General features: G+C 34.1%; 1 protein-coding gene across 5 annotated transcripts in view; it reads right to left on the reverse strand.

Annotated features, from left to right (window-relative positions):
• The window catches only part of LOC111064467 (far upstream element-binding protein 3), a 45,954-nt gene extending 31,453 nt beyond the window's left edge, over positions 1–14,501 (reverse strand). For all 5 annotated transcript variants that reach the window (XR_005573202.1, XR_005573203.1, XM_039442627.1 and 2 more), the window contains exons 1-4: positions 14,341–14,501; positions 5,588–5,687; positions 1,730–1,942; positions 463–592 (exon numbers count right to left, since the gene is read on the reverse strand). Coding sequence is in view for 3 of the 5 variants with exons in the window: in XM_039442627.1 (XP_039298561.1) it covers positions 463–592; positions 1,730–1,942; positions 5,588–5,687; positions 14,341–14,424 (527 nt within the window). In the remaining 2 variants the exon portion in view is untranslated. The remainder of the gene's footprint in view (positions 1–462; positions 593–1,729; positions 1,943–5,587; positions 5,688–14,340) is intronic.
• Positions 14,502–15,739: the final 1,238 nt, after the last annotated feature.

A 15,739-nucleotide genomic window follows, 5' to 3' on the forward strand; every position in this document is an offset into this window, starting at 1 on the left:
AAACGTGTATTCCCACATATCAGTATCAGATTCAGTGAAAATATCATTTCCATGAGTTCTAATAAAATAGTCTTATTCAGCTTCAAGTTAAATATAACTCAGCTCAAATAGTCCAGTTAGAACTTATGAGAATAATATTATCACTGTGCCACACACGTTCACAAATAATGATAATTGGGAATCCGTCTCAACAAGTAAAAATGGGCTCAATATGCGGTTTTGACACTGCTTTCCAATGAATTCCTGCTTTGCTGGCCACAAAATCTTCATCTACAGTTCTTCATCTATTATTCACACATTGAAAACGCCAAGTTATATTTTTTATAGTATCCTACCTGATGGTAATGGTATATTTTTCCTTTTTCTGAACAGTGCCACAATGGTATTCTTTTACTGCGCTGTAGAAATTCATCGGAAAGCAGAGGGTTGTGAAAAAATATATAGAAAATAGTTATGATTTACCCGATAGCCTGAGGGTTTCCGGTGAGCGTGCAGAGGCGTTCAGGGGTGCCTCCGCTGTCAGGAGCCATTTGTATTTTGCAGCCAGATTCTGACTGCAGTCGACTGATCTGTTCGCCGCCACGGCCAATTACTGCAAAAATGCAATTTTTACAGTCAAAGTTTCTAATTCAATCATTTACAACATATGAAACAATCAACCAATGGTTTGAAATTTCTATTCAGGAGCAATCAATAAAAATCTATTTCATTCAAATAAGAATCGTTCAACTCAATTTCCAAGCTTAAGATTTATGACGGATAAAATTTTACATTAGATGACAGCAATCTCATTTTCATATAATTTGTTCCTTTGTATGACGTTTTTGAACTTTTCATGAGAGTTCAAAATGTTGGAAATTTGGCTTTGAACTCGATGAATGTACCTAATTTTTTCCACTTGAGCGCTCATAAAAAGTCATAAAAGCGCATAAAAACGTCAAACGAAGAAACAAACTGTATGAATTTTATTGAAAATGTCTTCCTCTTTCCAACCATATTCTTAGAATTAGATTTTGACTGATGGTTTATTGACGTTTTTCAAAAATATTAAATAATCGATACATCTTGAAAACTAAGGTCGATATAAGAAAGTTTTACTGGACATTTTTTTGTTGCAAATTTCATGTGGAGTTAATAAAAACAATATAAAAATCTTGATGTACCCTTTATTTTTTAACAACTAGTTGTTGAACTATTTTAAAGTTTTTAAAAAATAAGGGGTACTTTTTTAGATTTTCATATTGTTTTTATCAATTTGTTAAAAAGTAGTCCATGTGAGAGTGAGTGAAGTGTTTTCATGTGGAGTCTATGGTGTTCGGCTGTTACACCTTTTGTGGATTTTGAATGTGTTTGGATATACAGAGTTGGTGAAAAGCATGCAAACAGTTTAATATTTTAGTTACAATGATAATTTGACAACATATTTCATTGGGGATCCTATTTTTATAAAAAACTACTTCTATGTCGCTTAAAAAAAGTTTTCCCATCTTAAATCCAACTTCATTATTTTTAATGGGAAAAGGATCATATGATACATGATTTCGATACAGAAGTTCAACTGAAAATGAATGGCGAAAACCGAACATCGATAACTCAAATAGTTTTAAAGTTATTCAAATTTAAAAAAAAAAAAATAAATCCTACAAAAATCAAATAAATGAGTACATAGAAAATTGAAAAAAATTCTGAACCATCATCAATATATTGATATTTTGATGAGAATACTCACTAAGTCCAACCATCTTATCGGGCACCTTGATATCCTCGCTGGACACGGGCCCGCCCAATGCGGCCAGGCCCTGAATGCCGGCTGCCACTCGCGCCGCCACGGCTGCTGTCACCCCCCCTGCCAGCCCCCCAACCCCCCCTGCTCCAACCGACGACGGCGCACTAGCGGCTAACGGTGGACTCGCCAAGGTCGCCACTTTCTTTGAATCCGGCTCTGTAACATACAAATCAATCATCAACAAATTCTCTCAAAATCATAACATACAAATCGAGAAAAACGAAAATTTCGTTTTATTAAATCAACAATACCATGAAGAATTTATTCTCAAAATTTCATGAATTTATCTCTTACCAAATTTAATATGATCTGTCCCAAACATTTAAACTTTAGAAGCTCATATCTCATAAAGTAATGATCGAAAAAAAATCCTGAAAAAGGAGAAGAGAAGGAAGAAGAAAAGTGAGTATATATACTCCTCAAAACTTTTCGCTCCCAAATATTTCTGAGATCTTCATCCTTCTCTGTTAAAACCCATTCTTCCTCTTGAATATTTTGACTTGATAAATCATGGAAGTATTCTTTCTAGATCAGGAATTTTGGGACCAACTAGGAAAAACAGGAATTTTGGGATGAAGTCTGGGGTCTCTACCTGCTAAGTGATAATGAAACAATAGTCGGCCCTTTCGACAGGTTCACACGCTTCTGTCACTGAAAGAAAACTATTCAGATTCATTTTTAGAAATAATTCTTTGCACTGAGTAGATAAACAATTTATTCTTAATACATCTTCAGAAGGCCTCTTTTCCAACATGTTGGATATAAGTTTCTTGAACTAATGAAAACTAGAAAATCATATTTTCGTGATCAAGTAGCAGGAGTAACTTTAAAATCTGAATAAATAAATATATAAAGTATATTGAATAAATATGTATATGTAGTTGAATAGGCCTGCAACTGACTCGCTATGTGTTCAAAGCCTTTGTGTTGAAGAACAATGTCAGGAGACACCTGATTCTATCTGCGCAAAGACCCATCCTCTCTTATGCGAAACCCTTCAGTCCCAAAGTTCCTAGCACCGGAGATACATCTTTTTACTTCCTTTACTCCAGCAAAAGTAATGATTTCCAGTCCTCAATCTCTTTTTGCGGCACAGCTTACTGGCATGCCTCCTCTTTTCTTGGAAGGATGCAGTCGTGGCCATAGTTTCTGTCCTCCAATGTTTTCAAACACTAATCATCTATCCAGGTATTTCTCTTTTCCTTTCACACACCTTTCTATGCAATGGCTGAAACTGAAGGACTGGAGACAGTACTTCATATTATGTTCTTGCATATCACCTAGTTGTCGAGGGCAAGGGTCCGCAGTATCTGAGAGAGATTCACTCCTCTTGCGCACATCCACCACAGAAACACACGGCAGCACCAGTATTTCCTACAAATTCCAATCCACCGCACAGTTATGTACAACTCCTCTTTTACTGTAGTAGCGTCCCGACTGTGGAACAATCTATCACCTGAGCTGATTTTCTCACCAAGCTTCTATTTGTTTAAATCGAGGCTTCTGTCATCAATAATAATGATACATTAGCATAAGGTCATTATGATTGGCAGGGTTTGGTGTATTCATACTCTCATTTCATTGCTCCCATTTCATGCAGTTTCATAATTACTTCTCTTATTTTTTATTAAACGTCTGAACACAATGTTTTGTAATAGGACTACCTTCATAGTTTATTTCTTACCTATTTCATCTACCCTCTATTGTATTGTATTATGAAGTTTAATATTTCATGGTATACTTTCATGATAAGTTTCATTCCACATGCAAATAACAACTTTTCTTTCCTCTAGTATAATGCTGATTGCTTAATATATACTATATTATTTTCTTTGATATTTGTAATTGATTAATACTGATGGAGAACTGTTAAATAATTATTCATATATTAAGTTTGATTTAATTTTATATTGTCAATTTTTGTAAATATTACCATAAGCAACAGCCTTGTAACAATTATCAATAAATATATCTTATCTTTTCCTCCTTCTTAAACCCAACTGTTTCCATTGTAGCTTCCTTGACAATCTGCTTGGAATGTTCCCACTTTTGTTCTCTTCCCCTCCGTTCCATAATTTTTCCCCATCAATTTCTGGTTGTCTGCCTCCCGAATTCCATATTCTCTGAGCGGTCTCTTGCTATCAAATTTATTTGTTTCTCAACTTTGACTTTCTTATGTTTATTCTTTGATGATACTTAATTTTAACGATAAAGTGGTCAGTATCACAGTCTGCCCCTCTGTAACATCGCACATCTATGTCAGAGAAACATGTGATGTCAAAACCTTGCCTTTTAACAATCAAACCAAGATCAACTTGGTTCTGTGTTATTCCATCTGGTGAGCTTCAAGTCATTTTATGTATGTCTGTATGCTTGACGTATGTGCTACTAACTGTCATATTCTTACTTAATTTACTTTCATTGGCGCTACAGTCCGATGTGGACCTTGGCCTCCTGCACAATTCGCCTCCAATCGTCTCTCCTCTCCGCCACATTCTCCCATCCTCTGATGCCCAAAACACGCAAATCGGCCCTCACATCCTCCAGCCATCTCCTCCTGGGCCTTCCTCTTCTACGCGTACCAATCATTTTACTTTTTAACAACTTATGCGGTAGCCTGCAGTGCTCCATTCTCTGTACATGCCCCAACCATCTCAACCGTTGCGCCTTTATAACTCGTACAATATGTCATATTCTTATCACCAGCAAAGTCTATCATTCGAAGTCCATTGGCATTACTCTCCTCATGTAAGCTGTGAATACCACCAATCACTGGTCGATAGCATGATTCTCTACAAACTTTAGCATTATTTTAATCATCAAGTATAATTTTTGCATAATGATAACAACAGTAGGAAGAAGAAGAAGAATCAAAATGAAAGTAAAAAAGGGAGAGTAAGAGAAAGAACAGGAAAAAGAAAAACAGAACGTAGAAGAAGAGAAATAAGAAAAACAGTAAGAAGGAATGTTTATTCGATGAGATATAGCATACAAAATATGGCTCTGCAATATCAAAATCCAAATTGAAAACTAATCATAAAAGAATAATATGTTCAATAATGTATAAATGAATGGAGCTTTGAAATATTAAAATAATAAACTAATCGGCAACGAATTATCTCGATAACTAATAATAATAAATAATACTTCCCAAAATACAACTAATTATAATTCGAAACGAACACTCTGGCTCAAAAACAAACAAAATATATCATCAGTATCAGTAGGAAAGTGGGTATAAAATACTGGAAAAATAAGTCTAGTTCTCAATTGGTAGGAAGAGAAATCGTGCCAAGTAAATCAGGTGATTACTCAAAACTATTATTGACTAGCTGGTAACTCGTTCTCCGTAAGGGTCTATATTAGAAACTTGACAAACTGAAAACTCGACTTACTGTAATCTTGAAGAATTTAAAATCGGCCAATAACCATCCTCGGTAAATTAAAGTTCTATATGCAAAATTTAAAGTTAATCAGTTGAGTAGTTGAGACGTGGTGATGCGTCATTCGTGAATTTCCTACGGCTATAAGGCGGTTCTTTACTTTATTGTATTATAGATTAAGGTGTAGCAAACGAGAGTAGAATCTCTTTATTTCAATAAATAATTATAATAAAATGGATCATCATCAAAATTAAATTAAAACAACTTCAATAAATTAAATTACAGAATATGGTAATCATTCTTACAAATTACTCAACTATCTCAATAAAACCTTCAACTAAAACCACTTACTAAACTTTAAATAGATAAATTTATTTCTTTTTACCTACTAAACGATGATAGTCGAAGATATATTTACCGAAGTCAACACTGCTTTCTTCTAAAGGTCGTTTTTGTCCAATAGCCGAATCAGTAGTTCCAGTGCTGGAAGCGCTATTAGGATTGATTTTCGCAGCAATCTGTAGTAAACAATGAACAAATCTCAAATTATCTATCCGATTTTGGAAAGTATTACACTGTTAGATTATCATGAACAGTATTGGAGCTGTATGGTACATTTGTATCGAGCATACCGTATTATAAGTGGTCATCGCTGACTAACTGAAGACTTTCTGACTATCTATGAATCAATATTTGCAAATGACAATAAAAATTATCTGCTTCAACATCGTATCAACGTGCGGTGACTCATTATTTGCCGCTTTCAAAATGCGAACGTACTGTATGGGTTTTGCATAAGCCAAATCGGTCAAACGAGTGATTCACATCAAAGTCTCATTAAGAACAAATGTTATATTCATACCCTAAATGACTACCGACCTATTTATTCATTTTTCTGGTTACCATGAACACAATAATAAACTAAACAGCATATAACATATAAATTCGATTAACAAAACTTCAGTATCCGTAAAAATAGATAAAAAAATTGCACAATGAAAAACCTGATAACAGGGACATAGAATAAATAATTGTTTATTCAAGTGGTTAATAATCACTTCAGACATGCTTAATACAGATCGTAAGGATTTCTTTCTAAAAGCAATTTTTCCACTTTACCCTTGATTGAATTCATTGTAATGGGTGACAATCATCTTATTCCCTCCCATTGTAATCAACTTATAAATTATATAGGCTACAAATCTTATTTATACGCCTGCTACTCTTATTTGAAAGGTGACCACTTGAGCCATCTCCTCTCAATATGATTCATGAGTTAAAAAATCGCTTCCCGGTGGGTCGGAGCTCACCTGAAACTGTAGGTTCACTCATCTCTCATTATGATCCACCTTATAATTTCCACCTCATTATCCATGCACAAGCCTAAGGCTCATAGGTGCATCACCCTCAGTAAAAAAGAAAAATCATAGGATTTTTATTGTAAGATATAGATAGAGACTTGGCAAGTAAGTTAAAAGAATGTGGAAATTAAAGAATCTAAGTACCCTTTTTAAAACCTCATTTTATTACGACATGTTAATGCCATTTTTAAGTGAGTGATGGCTTTCACTAATGGCATTAGCATATTAGAAACATGTCATGAGTAATAACGTTTTAAAAAAGGGTACTTTGATTTTTCACATAAATACGAGTCTTCTCCAAAATGAATAAGTTAAAAGTACTATTGTAAAAGTAAAAAAGTGTTTGATAAAGATATATATTATTGGCTAAAGTGCACGTCCAGTGCCAACATACCTGTCATCAAATTTTTGGTTGGGATCGATTTAGTATGTTATTTTGAGCACAAAATCACAAAAATTAAACGGCGGTCACTATTGTTTTTAAAATAAACTAAGTTCAAAGTAGCACAACTTTACATGCATTTAACCTATAAGTAGCAACCATAAGTAGCTAAGGTTAGGAAAAGCTTTACGTTAGGAAAAGCTTTAGGTTAGGAAAAGCTTTGGGTTAGGAAAACTCAGATTGGGAATATCATAATTTGATGATTTCAATAATCAAAATGGCTGCTACTCATAGGTTAAATGCATGTAAAATTGTGCTACTTTGAACTTAGTTTTTTTTTTAAACAATAGTGACCGCCGTTTAATTTTTGTGATTTTATGCTCAAAATAACATACTAAATCGATCCCAACCAAAAATTTGATGGCAGGTATGTTAGCACTGGACGTGCACTTACACCATATTATTTTACAGTTGATTTCATAAATGATCATTTTTTGGTAACTGTCTATTAATGTAAGGTTCATGGCAAATTCAATGTTTTCTTTATGGCTTGAGCTTCGAAGCCTATAGTAAGTAAAATTAAATTCATACCTCGTGACGGGGATGCAACACAGGACATCTTACTACAAAGGGCTTAAAACAAAAAAAGAAAAGTAAATTTCGAGAATTTTGCCGTACAGTTGAGGGTTCCTAATTATCAAAAAATGAAGTGTAACACTATTCACGAAAGATAAAACTAACAGAGTTTCTGATAGAATTCACAACACTTAAAGTAAGGCAACTTCAACACGGAATGAAAACTTTTTATAATCGTGCTTTACCACCAGTGAACACTTAACGGTGTACACACGTACGTTTGCCTCGGGAGAGCATACGTGTATGGGCTTGCATTCGCACGTGTGGACACTGTGCGCTGAGGCATGTGGGCGAACCGGAAACCTGTCGGTATTTTGGCGTGTTCAAAGGCGCCTCGGGCGAATGATTGTAGGTTGAAGTAAGGAAATAAATTGCTACATGACATAAGATATGAGATTGTCAATTCAAACTTTATTAGGATGTCAAAACATTATTTTGTTAATATACTGAATCTAATTCAACTAGTTATCCAAACAAATGATACCATCATAAGGGAAGCAATAACTTTACATGAACGACTGGCCCTAACTTTGAGATTCTTGGCATTAGGCGATTCATTTGTTGGTTTCCAATATCTATTCTGAATCTCCAAAAAAATCTACAATAATTCCAGAAGTTTTGATGACCTAATCAAAGCACTTAACACTGTCCTACAAAATTGACAGTCTTCTTCAACGAAATTAGCCATAAATTGAATCAAATACTGAATTGCTGTCCATTTTAAACTAACTCTGCTCATCCACATGAGAAAACAAGATTCTCCAAAAGATTAGCTTCAAGATTTAACTTTAAGGAATACTAGTTCAAAGTTTGAATAAATCTCTCTATGGGAAGCCTAGCTATCTAAACATATTATGTTATAATATCATATTGAAGATTACAATTTTAATTACCAACTCTGATTGATAACATAAAACAAACACAATATGATAGCCACAGTAAGATAATAATATGTGAGCTAAACTTTTTTGTAGGAGCCCTGTAGAGAAGCTATTTTCACTTTAATTATGCAGTTCTAAATTTGTTAATCATGATACAAATTATATACTCCATGCATGCTTCCATTTTAATATTTACTTTTACTTTTATTTTTACCACCTATATCATTGAGATCAGGGGCACGTCAGGTAAGGTAGGAGGGCGAGATCAGGGTATCAGCGGAATCTCCGTTGAGCGCTTAGCTCCATGAATTCTTGTATTGAATACAGAGGGTTCTCAGTCAGATACTTTTTGAGAGCCTTTTTGAATTGGTTTTGACATTCAATTTGTTTGAGGTCATCCGGTAGACAGTTGAAAAATTTACACCCTGAGGAATCTGGCTGTTTTTGTGATTTTTGTAGTCTGTTGTAGGGAATTTCAAGATCATTTTTTCTTCTTGTGTTGTGCTCGTGGATATTTCTTCTGTGTGGCTTGTCTGGTTTGAATTTTTTTATATGTATTATTGCTTTAAGTATGTATAGAGATATTACAGTGAGGATCCTATCCTGTATGAAGTATGGTTTGCAGAGTGTATCGTGTGGTAAACCATTTATTATTATTATTATTTTCTTTTGGAGAATTAATATTTGCACAATGTAGGTCTGCGGGGCTGCTCCCCATGCTATTATTCCATAGCCCATGTGTGATGCAAATAGCGAGTAGTAAGCCATCAGCATTAAAGCCTTGTACAAGCCTTGTCAAGGTTATATGACGCCTTCAATGTTTACGTTTTGCCTCACCCGTATGGCAAAATCACGTCCACATGTACATTCAAAGGCGTGCGCATTTGAGCACGCCAAAATACCGACAGGGTTCCGGTTCGCCCACATGCCTCAGCGAACAGTGTCCAGACGTGCGAATGCAAGCCCATACACGTATGCTCACCCGAGGCAAACGTACGTGTGTACACCGTTTAAGACTTTTGAAGATTACTCGACGCATGCGCTTAATACAGAGAGCGCCACCATACAATCATATTTATACCAACTCCAATATAATATATTTTATATTGCCGTATTACAGTATAATTAAAACTATTTCTCATTTTAATATTCATAATAATTACATAGGAAGATATTTATTGAATTTATTTAACAATAGAAATTATTACGAGAAAATTTCCGTCTTAGTAAGTGGCGGTAATTTTCAATTTCAATGGCATCAGAATAAAGTGAGCTGTTTCAGGTGATAGTCAAATAGGCTGATTTTTATTTCAAAAAAATTTAGGTAGAGGAATAAGTTTTTGAAAAAACAAGGAACAAGAATGCATTGGAAAAAAGTGATCCAAAGGAAGCCTAAGGAAGCAGGGGGCCTAAATCTTATAGTCCAGTTAGTCAGTTTTCAGTAAACAGCCCGAAAGAATTTTTCTTATATACTGTAGGTTTTAAATGTATTTTGGGGGGCTGAATTCGAATCTGAAATTTGCTGAAACGCAAAAGGGTGGCTTCACCCCAAAGAATCCTCCAAATTTTTGGACTGGGTTTTTCAAAAAAAGTATTCTCTACAAAATTTAAGGCAATAGAATTTCCAATAAATTGAGTGGTCGCGCAGGATTCTGTGATTTCTGGTATTAAAGCTACAACATTTCAAAAAAGGGTTATTTTTCAAGATTTTTTGAAAATTCTAAAAACTCATTGCTTCCACTATATACAACTTGGAGTATTATACAGTATTTTATACATTAATATTCTGAACGAGAATTTCCCAAAAAATTTAAATATAGTAATGGTGGGAGGGGGAGTACTAAATCAAATCAATTTATTCTCACTATTTACATATAATACAGTACATTTATATATACCCTTACGTTGTGAGAGACTCACATGTAGGCTTAAGCCTGTGTTTGTGAGAACCAAGCGAAAATAGAAAGCCATGCCCTACAATCAAATATAAATTTTTCATTGTAATAACTTTTTAAGGCCTTCCTAATAACCCATCACGTCGATATTTTGGATCTTATTGTTGAACAAGGGTTATGTTCTATCAGAATAACCCGTTAGATATACTTGATTTCAGGATTTCCCCCAGTAGGGAAGCGCTTATATAAGGACACCTTAAAGATGAAAATTTCAAACACTCATAACTTTTAACACAATTATCGGATCTTCTCACAATTATCGTTCATTATTCTGTGGAAAATCCATCCTTATACTCATATTATGGTTGAAATTACACTCAATAATAAATTTCCCATTAAAAAAATTGAAAATAACCTTTTTTTCAAATCTGTAGCCCAAAAACAGAAATCGTGGAATCCTGCGCGACCACTCAATTCATTGGAAAAGCTATTGTCTTTAATTTTGTAAAAATAAAGTTCCGAAAAAACCCGACGTTTTCGAAATACTGTATGATGAAAAAATTGAAGTCTCAAAATTTTAGGTGAAGCCCTCTGTCGTGTCAGCAAATTTCAGATTCGAATTCAGTGCTCAAGAATCATATAAGTTAGAACCGACGAGAAAAATTATTTCAGGGCTGTTTCCTGAAAAATGACCATTTGACTAGACTATTAGATAAGTTTTATCAAGTGATAGCATAATCTTATCAGCTCTGAATGTGCCAGATATCCAGATTGCACCTGGCCTCTTGGCTGTGCTCTGGCTGGATAGGTTCAATGACATTTAATAGGTTTAATGACAAATCCACATTGGGGGCTCTATTTTTGTGTGTATATTTGCACACCCATTGATCATTGATATGTTGACCTGGTTTTGTCACCCTTACTACTGCGACACCATACGCTTACCTATAATAATCAAATTGGCCGGGTAATAGTTGTGTATCTCTACCAACTACCAGTCATATTATATGGAGTTGTATAAATGTATTATGAGAAGAATCTTCAAGTCTGCTATTTGATTCACAGAGATTTATTACCAAATAATATAAAAAAGAGATATTTCATCAAACATGTAAATCAACAAAACCGATTATTTTTGGAAGTTAGATAATTTCTAATTCACACACTTATCGGGAGTCAAGTCCAAAATTAACATGCTTCCATTTCAAGGTAATTTTATAAGGCCCTTTCACCCTTTTTTCTACAAATGTTTATGATCCTCGCGTAATTTAGTTGGTAGAAATAGATGATAATCTAGATAGTCTGTAAATAATTCATAAACACGTGTATAGGCCCTACGATTTGTTGAATTCCCTATACACCAGAATGAGTGCCTGAAAAGTTAATTATGTTTTTTCAACACTAATCACATATTTTTGATAGTTTGAGAGCTATTATTCAATTATAATCATTTTGTTAGCATTAATCACATATTTTCCTGAGAGCTTGAGAGCTATTATCATATTTATGATTATAATAGTTGCAAGGCGCGCCCACACCAGCACTAGCCTCTAATATTATATTGAAGTGTAGTTTGATTTATAGTTCAAAAATTTTTAGTTTTACTTTATGGATTCAACTTGTGATAAGATGATGGTTTCTTGATCCATTCCGAGCTGCGATTGTAGAAAAAGCATACAGTAGCCTGGTAGCCTATATTAATGAATACTTTCCATGAGGTGAAACTGACATCTTATCACACACTTTTTTCTATGTATTTCACACGACATGCAGTCAAATATTTAAGTAAATAATCAAAATAGTTTACTTACTAACAGTCAGTAAGTAAAATATTTTGATTATTTACTTAAATATATCTTATTATTTGTAAAAGATTTTGATAATTTACTTACATATTTAAGTAACACTACATGTCGTGCGAAATACATATAAAAAAAGTGTGTTAGGCTATAAGATGTCAGTTTCACCTCATGGAAAGTATTCATTAATTTAGGCTACCAGGCTACTGTATGCTTTTTCTGGGACAATAGTTATTTGCGCAACTAGTGCGCAAAAGTGACACTTTTCTGAAAGAAACATTTAGAATGCAAAGTAGGGTGGAAATTTCCGATCTCACCCTCCTGAACACAATGCACCATATGGCACAGATGTCCAAACACATTTTCAAAAATTTTCAAAAAGCGAAGGGGGGAAACTTTGATGTCTCATATCTCAAGAACCAGTCGTAGGGTACACAAAGTGGGGTGGAAATTTCCGATCTCACCCTCCTGAACACAATGCACCATATGGCACAGTTGTCCAAACACATTTTCAAAAATTTTCAAAAAGCGGCCGGAAAGGGTACTCTTTCCGGACAAACCGGCCTAGGCCGGAAAGAAACCTGTTCTGACATCAGACGAGAGTCGTCTGCAAACAATGTCTTTCAGATCTACATAGGGACTGGAAAACAGCTGCTTTCTGTGCAGTGTGGCAAAAAAGAACTTTGCGCACGTATTACACATAACTTTTTCCTACAGTTACCATTAAACATGAAAAGTGAGTAATTGAGGGTAAAAATTTCCTAAAATTCATCTAATGTTTGTCTGTGTAATTTTGTAATTAATAACAAATTCAATTAATTATTTAATTAGAAATTAAATTAAATCCATGAAATAATGTTTGTGTAATTTTGTAATTAATAACAAATTCAATTAATTTAATTAAAAATTAAACTAAATTCATCAAATGTTTGTCTGTGTAATTTTATAGTTAATAACAAATTCGATTAATTATTTAATTAAAAAATTATTTTTAATGATAATTTAATTAATTCAATCAATTCATTTATTTCACAAACAATACAAAATAACAAAGAAAAATCCCACCAAATAATTTAAAAAAAATAATTTAAATTCATTTTTAGATTCTAAATAAATTATTAACCGATCTGAAATTATTATTATATATTATAAGTTATTATTTTTAACCTGAAATTATTATTCAATTGAATAATGGATAATTGATAATATTTATAATGTATAATTTAATATATTTCCAATATATATATATATATATATATATATATATATATATATATATATAATATATATATATATATATATATATAAGTACCAATGAATTATTTAGTTGTATAACTAAAATTTTCAGTAAAAATCAAGTGAACTTTTTGTTTGTAGATTAATTTTACTCTAGTATCACTAATAAGTTAAGGAGAGCAGGTTATCTGCTACACTAATTCCAAACATTATTCACAAGAATCAAATTGAATGCTTAGAAATTGAAATTAATACAGCACACGCTAAGCATAATTATATTAAATTGACAAAGGATGCCTACCCTGAGCTCCCGCAAAGCGGGAAACTTGTTTTCAAGTTAGTAGGTGCGCGTCTACATTTTATCACACAAAACATTATAATCGTACTCCAATTTTATACAATTGAATGTCTAAGATAACAAAAAACCAATAAATGTTTTAGATTAATGAATGAAATGGTTGAATTGTAAGAACAAAGGAGTCTTATTTTGAAGCCGGTGCATGACATATGCAAAGGTATTACAACCCAAACAACAATGACTGAAACAAATCGTGATATTAAGGTCAATTAAAAGGCTTTATTTGTGCGTGAAATTTCAATAATAAGCACTTGAAAATGGGTAGACTATTTGAATTTGAGCTAGTTGGGCTAAACCTTATGCTTATAGAAAGCCGTGGGTATCCAAACAAGCTCAAGTCCACTCTACTTTAATTATCGACTGTTTGCTTAGCATAGTGAAAAAGGATAATCCATTTGATAAACTAGCATTCAAATTATTTATTCCTTCATTCAAAATATATGGAGCTTTCCGAGAATATTCCAATGTTAAAATAAAGTGAATTAAGAAAAGTGATGCTGTAACCGAGTAAGAAATGGCGGCTACAAACATAGCAATGCTCCATCCCCTGTGAGGCTCCCTTATTTTGAAAAATAACTCAGTAATTCTGACAGAAACAATAATTAAAACAAATTAAATCTTACCTGTCTTGCTCGTTGGAGGGCAGCTGCAAAAGCTGAACTTTGATTAAAATTTTGAGGCGGCGCAACCGCTGAATAATCACTCATGGTGTACCATGAAGCACGTATGAAGAAAATGGCGGCAGTCGGAGAGAACAACTAAAGGCGAGACGGATGACGAGTAGTAGATGATGCTCCCCTCATGCTCCCCTTAGTCAAGAACTAACGGTGAAGTGAAGGTGAACTGCTCAAGTCAATAAATTGAACAATAGCAGGCACATTGGTGGGAGAACACTTCTAGGTGGCATTGACCCCTGAGTTTCTCAGAAAGCCTAGTATAGTCAGTGAATATATAATGTAATATAATTTAATGCAATGTAATTATATTCTATACTCACTGAGTATAGTAAGGTTCACGTTTGTATTGGAAGTGGATACTGGAGAAAGATAGATCAGCATTGCCGATTCTCTGCCTTGCCGCTGCCTAGTTAAATATATTTTTTTCGGTAGCACAAAAGCCTGTAAAATTTTAATCGTGATTAATTTCATGAGAACCTATCAGAAAAGCCTTCTTTTCAAAAAAGCCATCTCTGATTGTTCTCGTGAAATTAATTACGATTAAAATTTAACCGGCTGTTGTGCAACCGAGCTTTAATGTAATATAAAATATACGAGCTTTTATAATATATTTATACTTATACATGTACTGTATATATTCCTACGTCTACTATAAGGGTACAACCATAGAGAAACAATAGCTTGAGTTACGCTATTGTTTCTCTATGGTACAACCACACTGAAAGCGGAGCGGAGCGTGGCGTGGTCAGAGCGATCATGATACACACAGGAAGCGTCTGAGCGTCAAGCGCCTAGAAAATGGGGTTGTCTTTGCACGGACATTACTTTGTGAGAGCAATTACTTAAAATATTTTAGCTAAGCCTGCTAGGACAGGGTGGGTTAATGAAATTAACTTAGATCGTTGACTATTTGGTGAATATCACCATCTGTTTAATGTGTTAAGAAAGCAGAGTCCCGATTTTTGAGTACGGTACATGCGAATGTTAACTTCAACCCTTTGATTATATTTTGACAAAAGTGAAGCCTGATTTGGAAAAACAAGTCACTAATTGGAGGAATCCAATATCTGCTGAAGAAAGACTTGTAATAGCACTAAGGTGACCTTTTTTCAAAATAAATAAGAGTAGACCACTAGTATGTACATTAGTAGGGCACTCGCACTTTGACGCTCCGCTCGTAGACGCCTCCATAAGAACAAACCAGCTTGTTCCGAAGTTTGACGCCACGCTCCGCTCTGGGAGTAGACGCTTCCAGTGTGTTGCAGCTCATTACTCAACATGATGTTCACGACGCTCCTCAACGCCACCCACGCTCTGCTCCGCTCCGCTTTCAGTGTGGTTGTAC

Source organism: Nilaparvata lugens, chromosome X, assembly GCF_014356525.2.
Source record: "Nilaparvata lugens isolate BPH chromosome X, ASM1435652v1, whole genome shotgun sequence".
NCBI classification, from domain to species: Eukaryota; Metazoa; Arthropoda; class Insecta; order Hemiptera; family Delphacidae; genus Nilaparvata; species Nilaparvata lugens.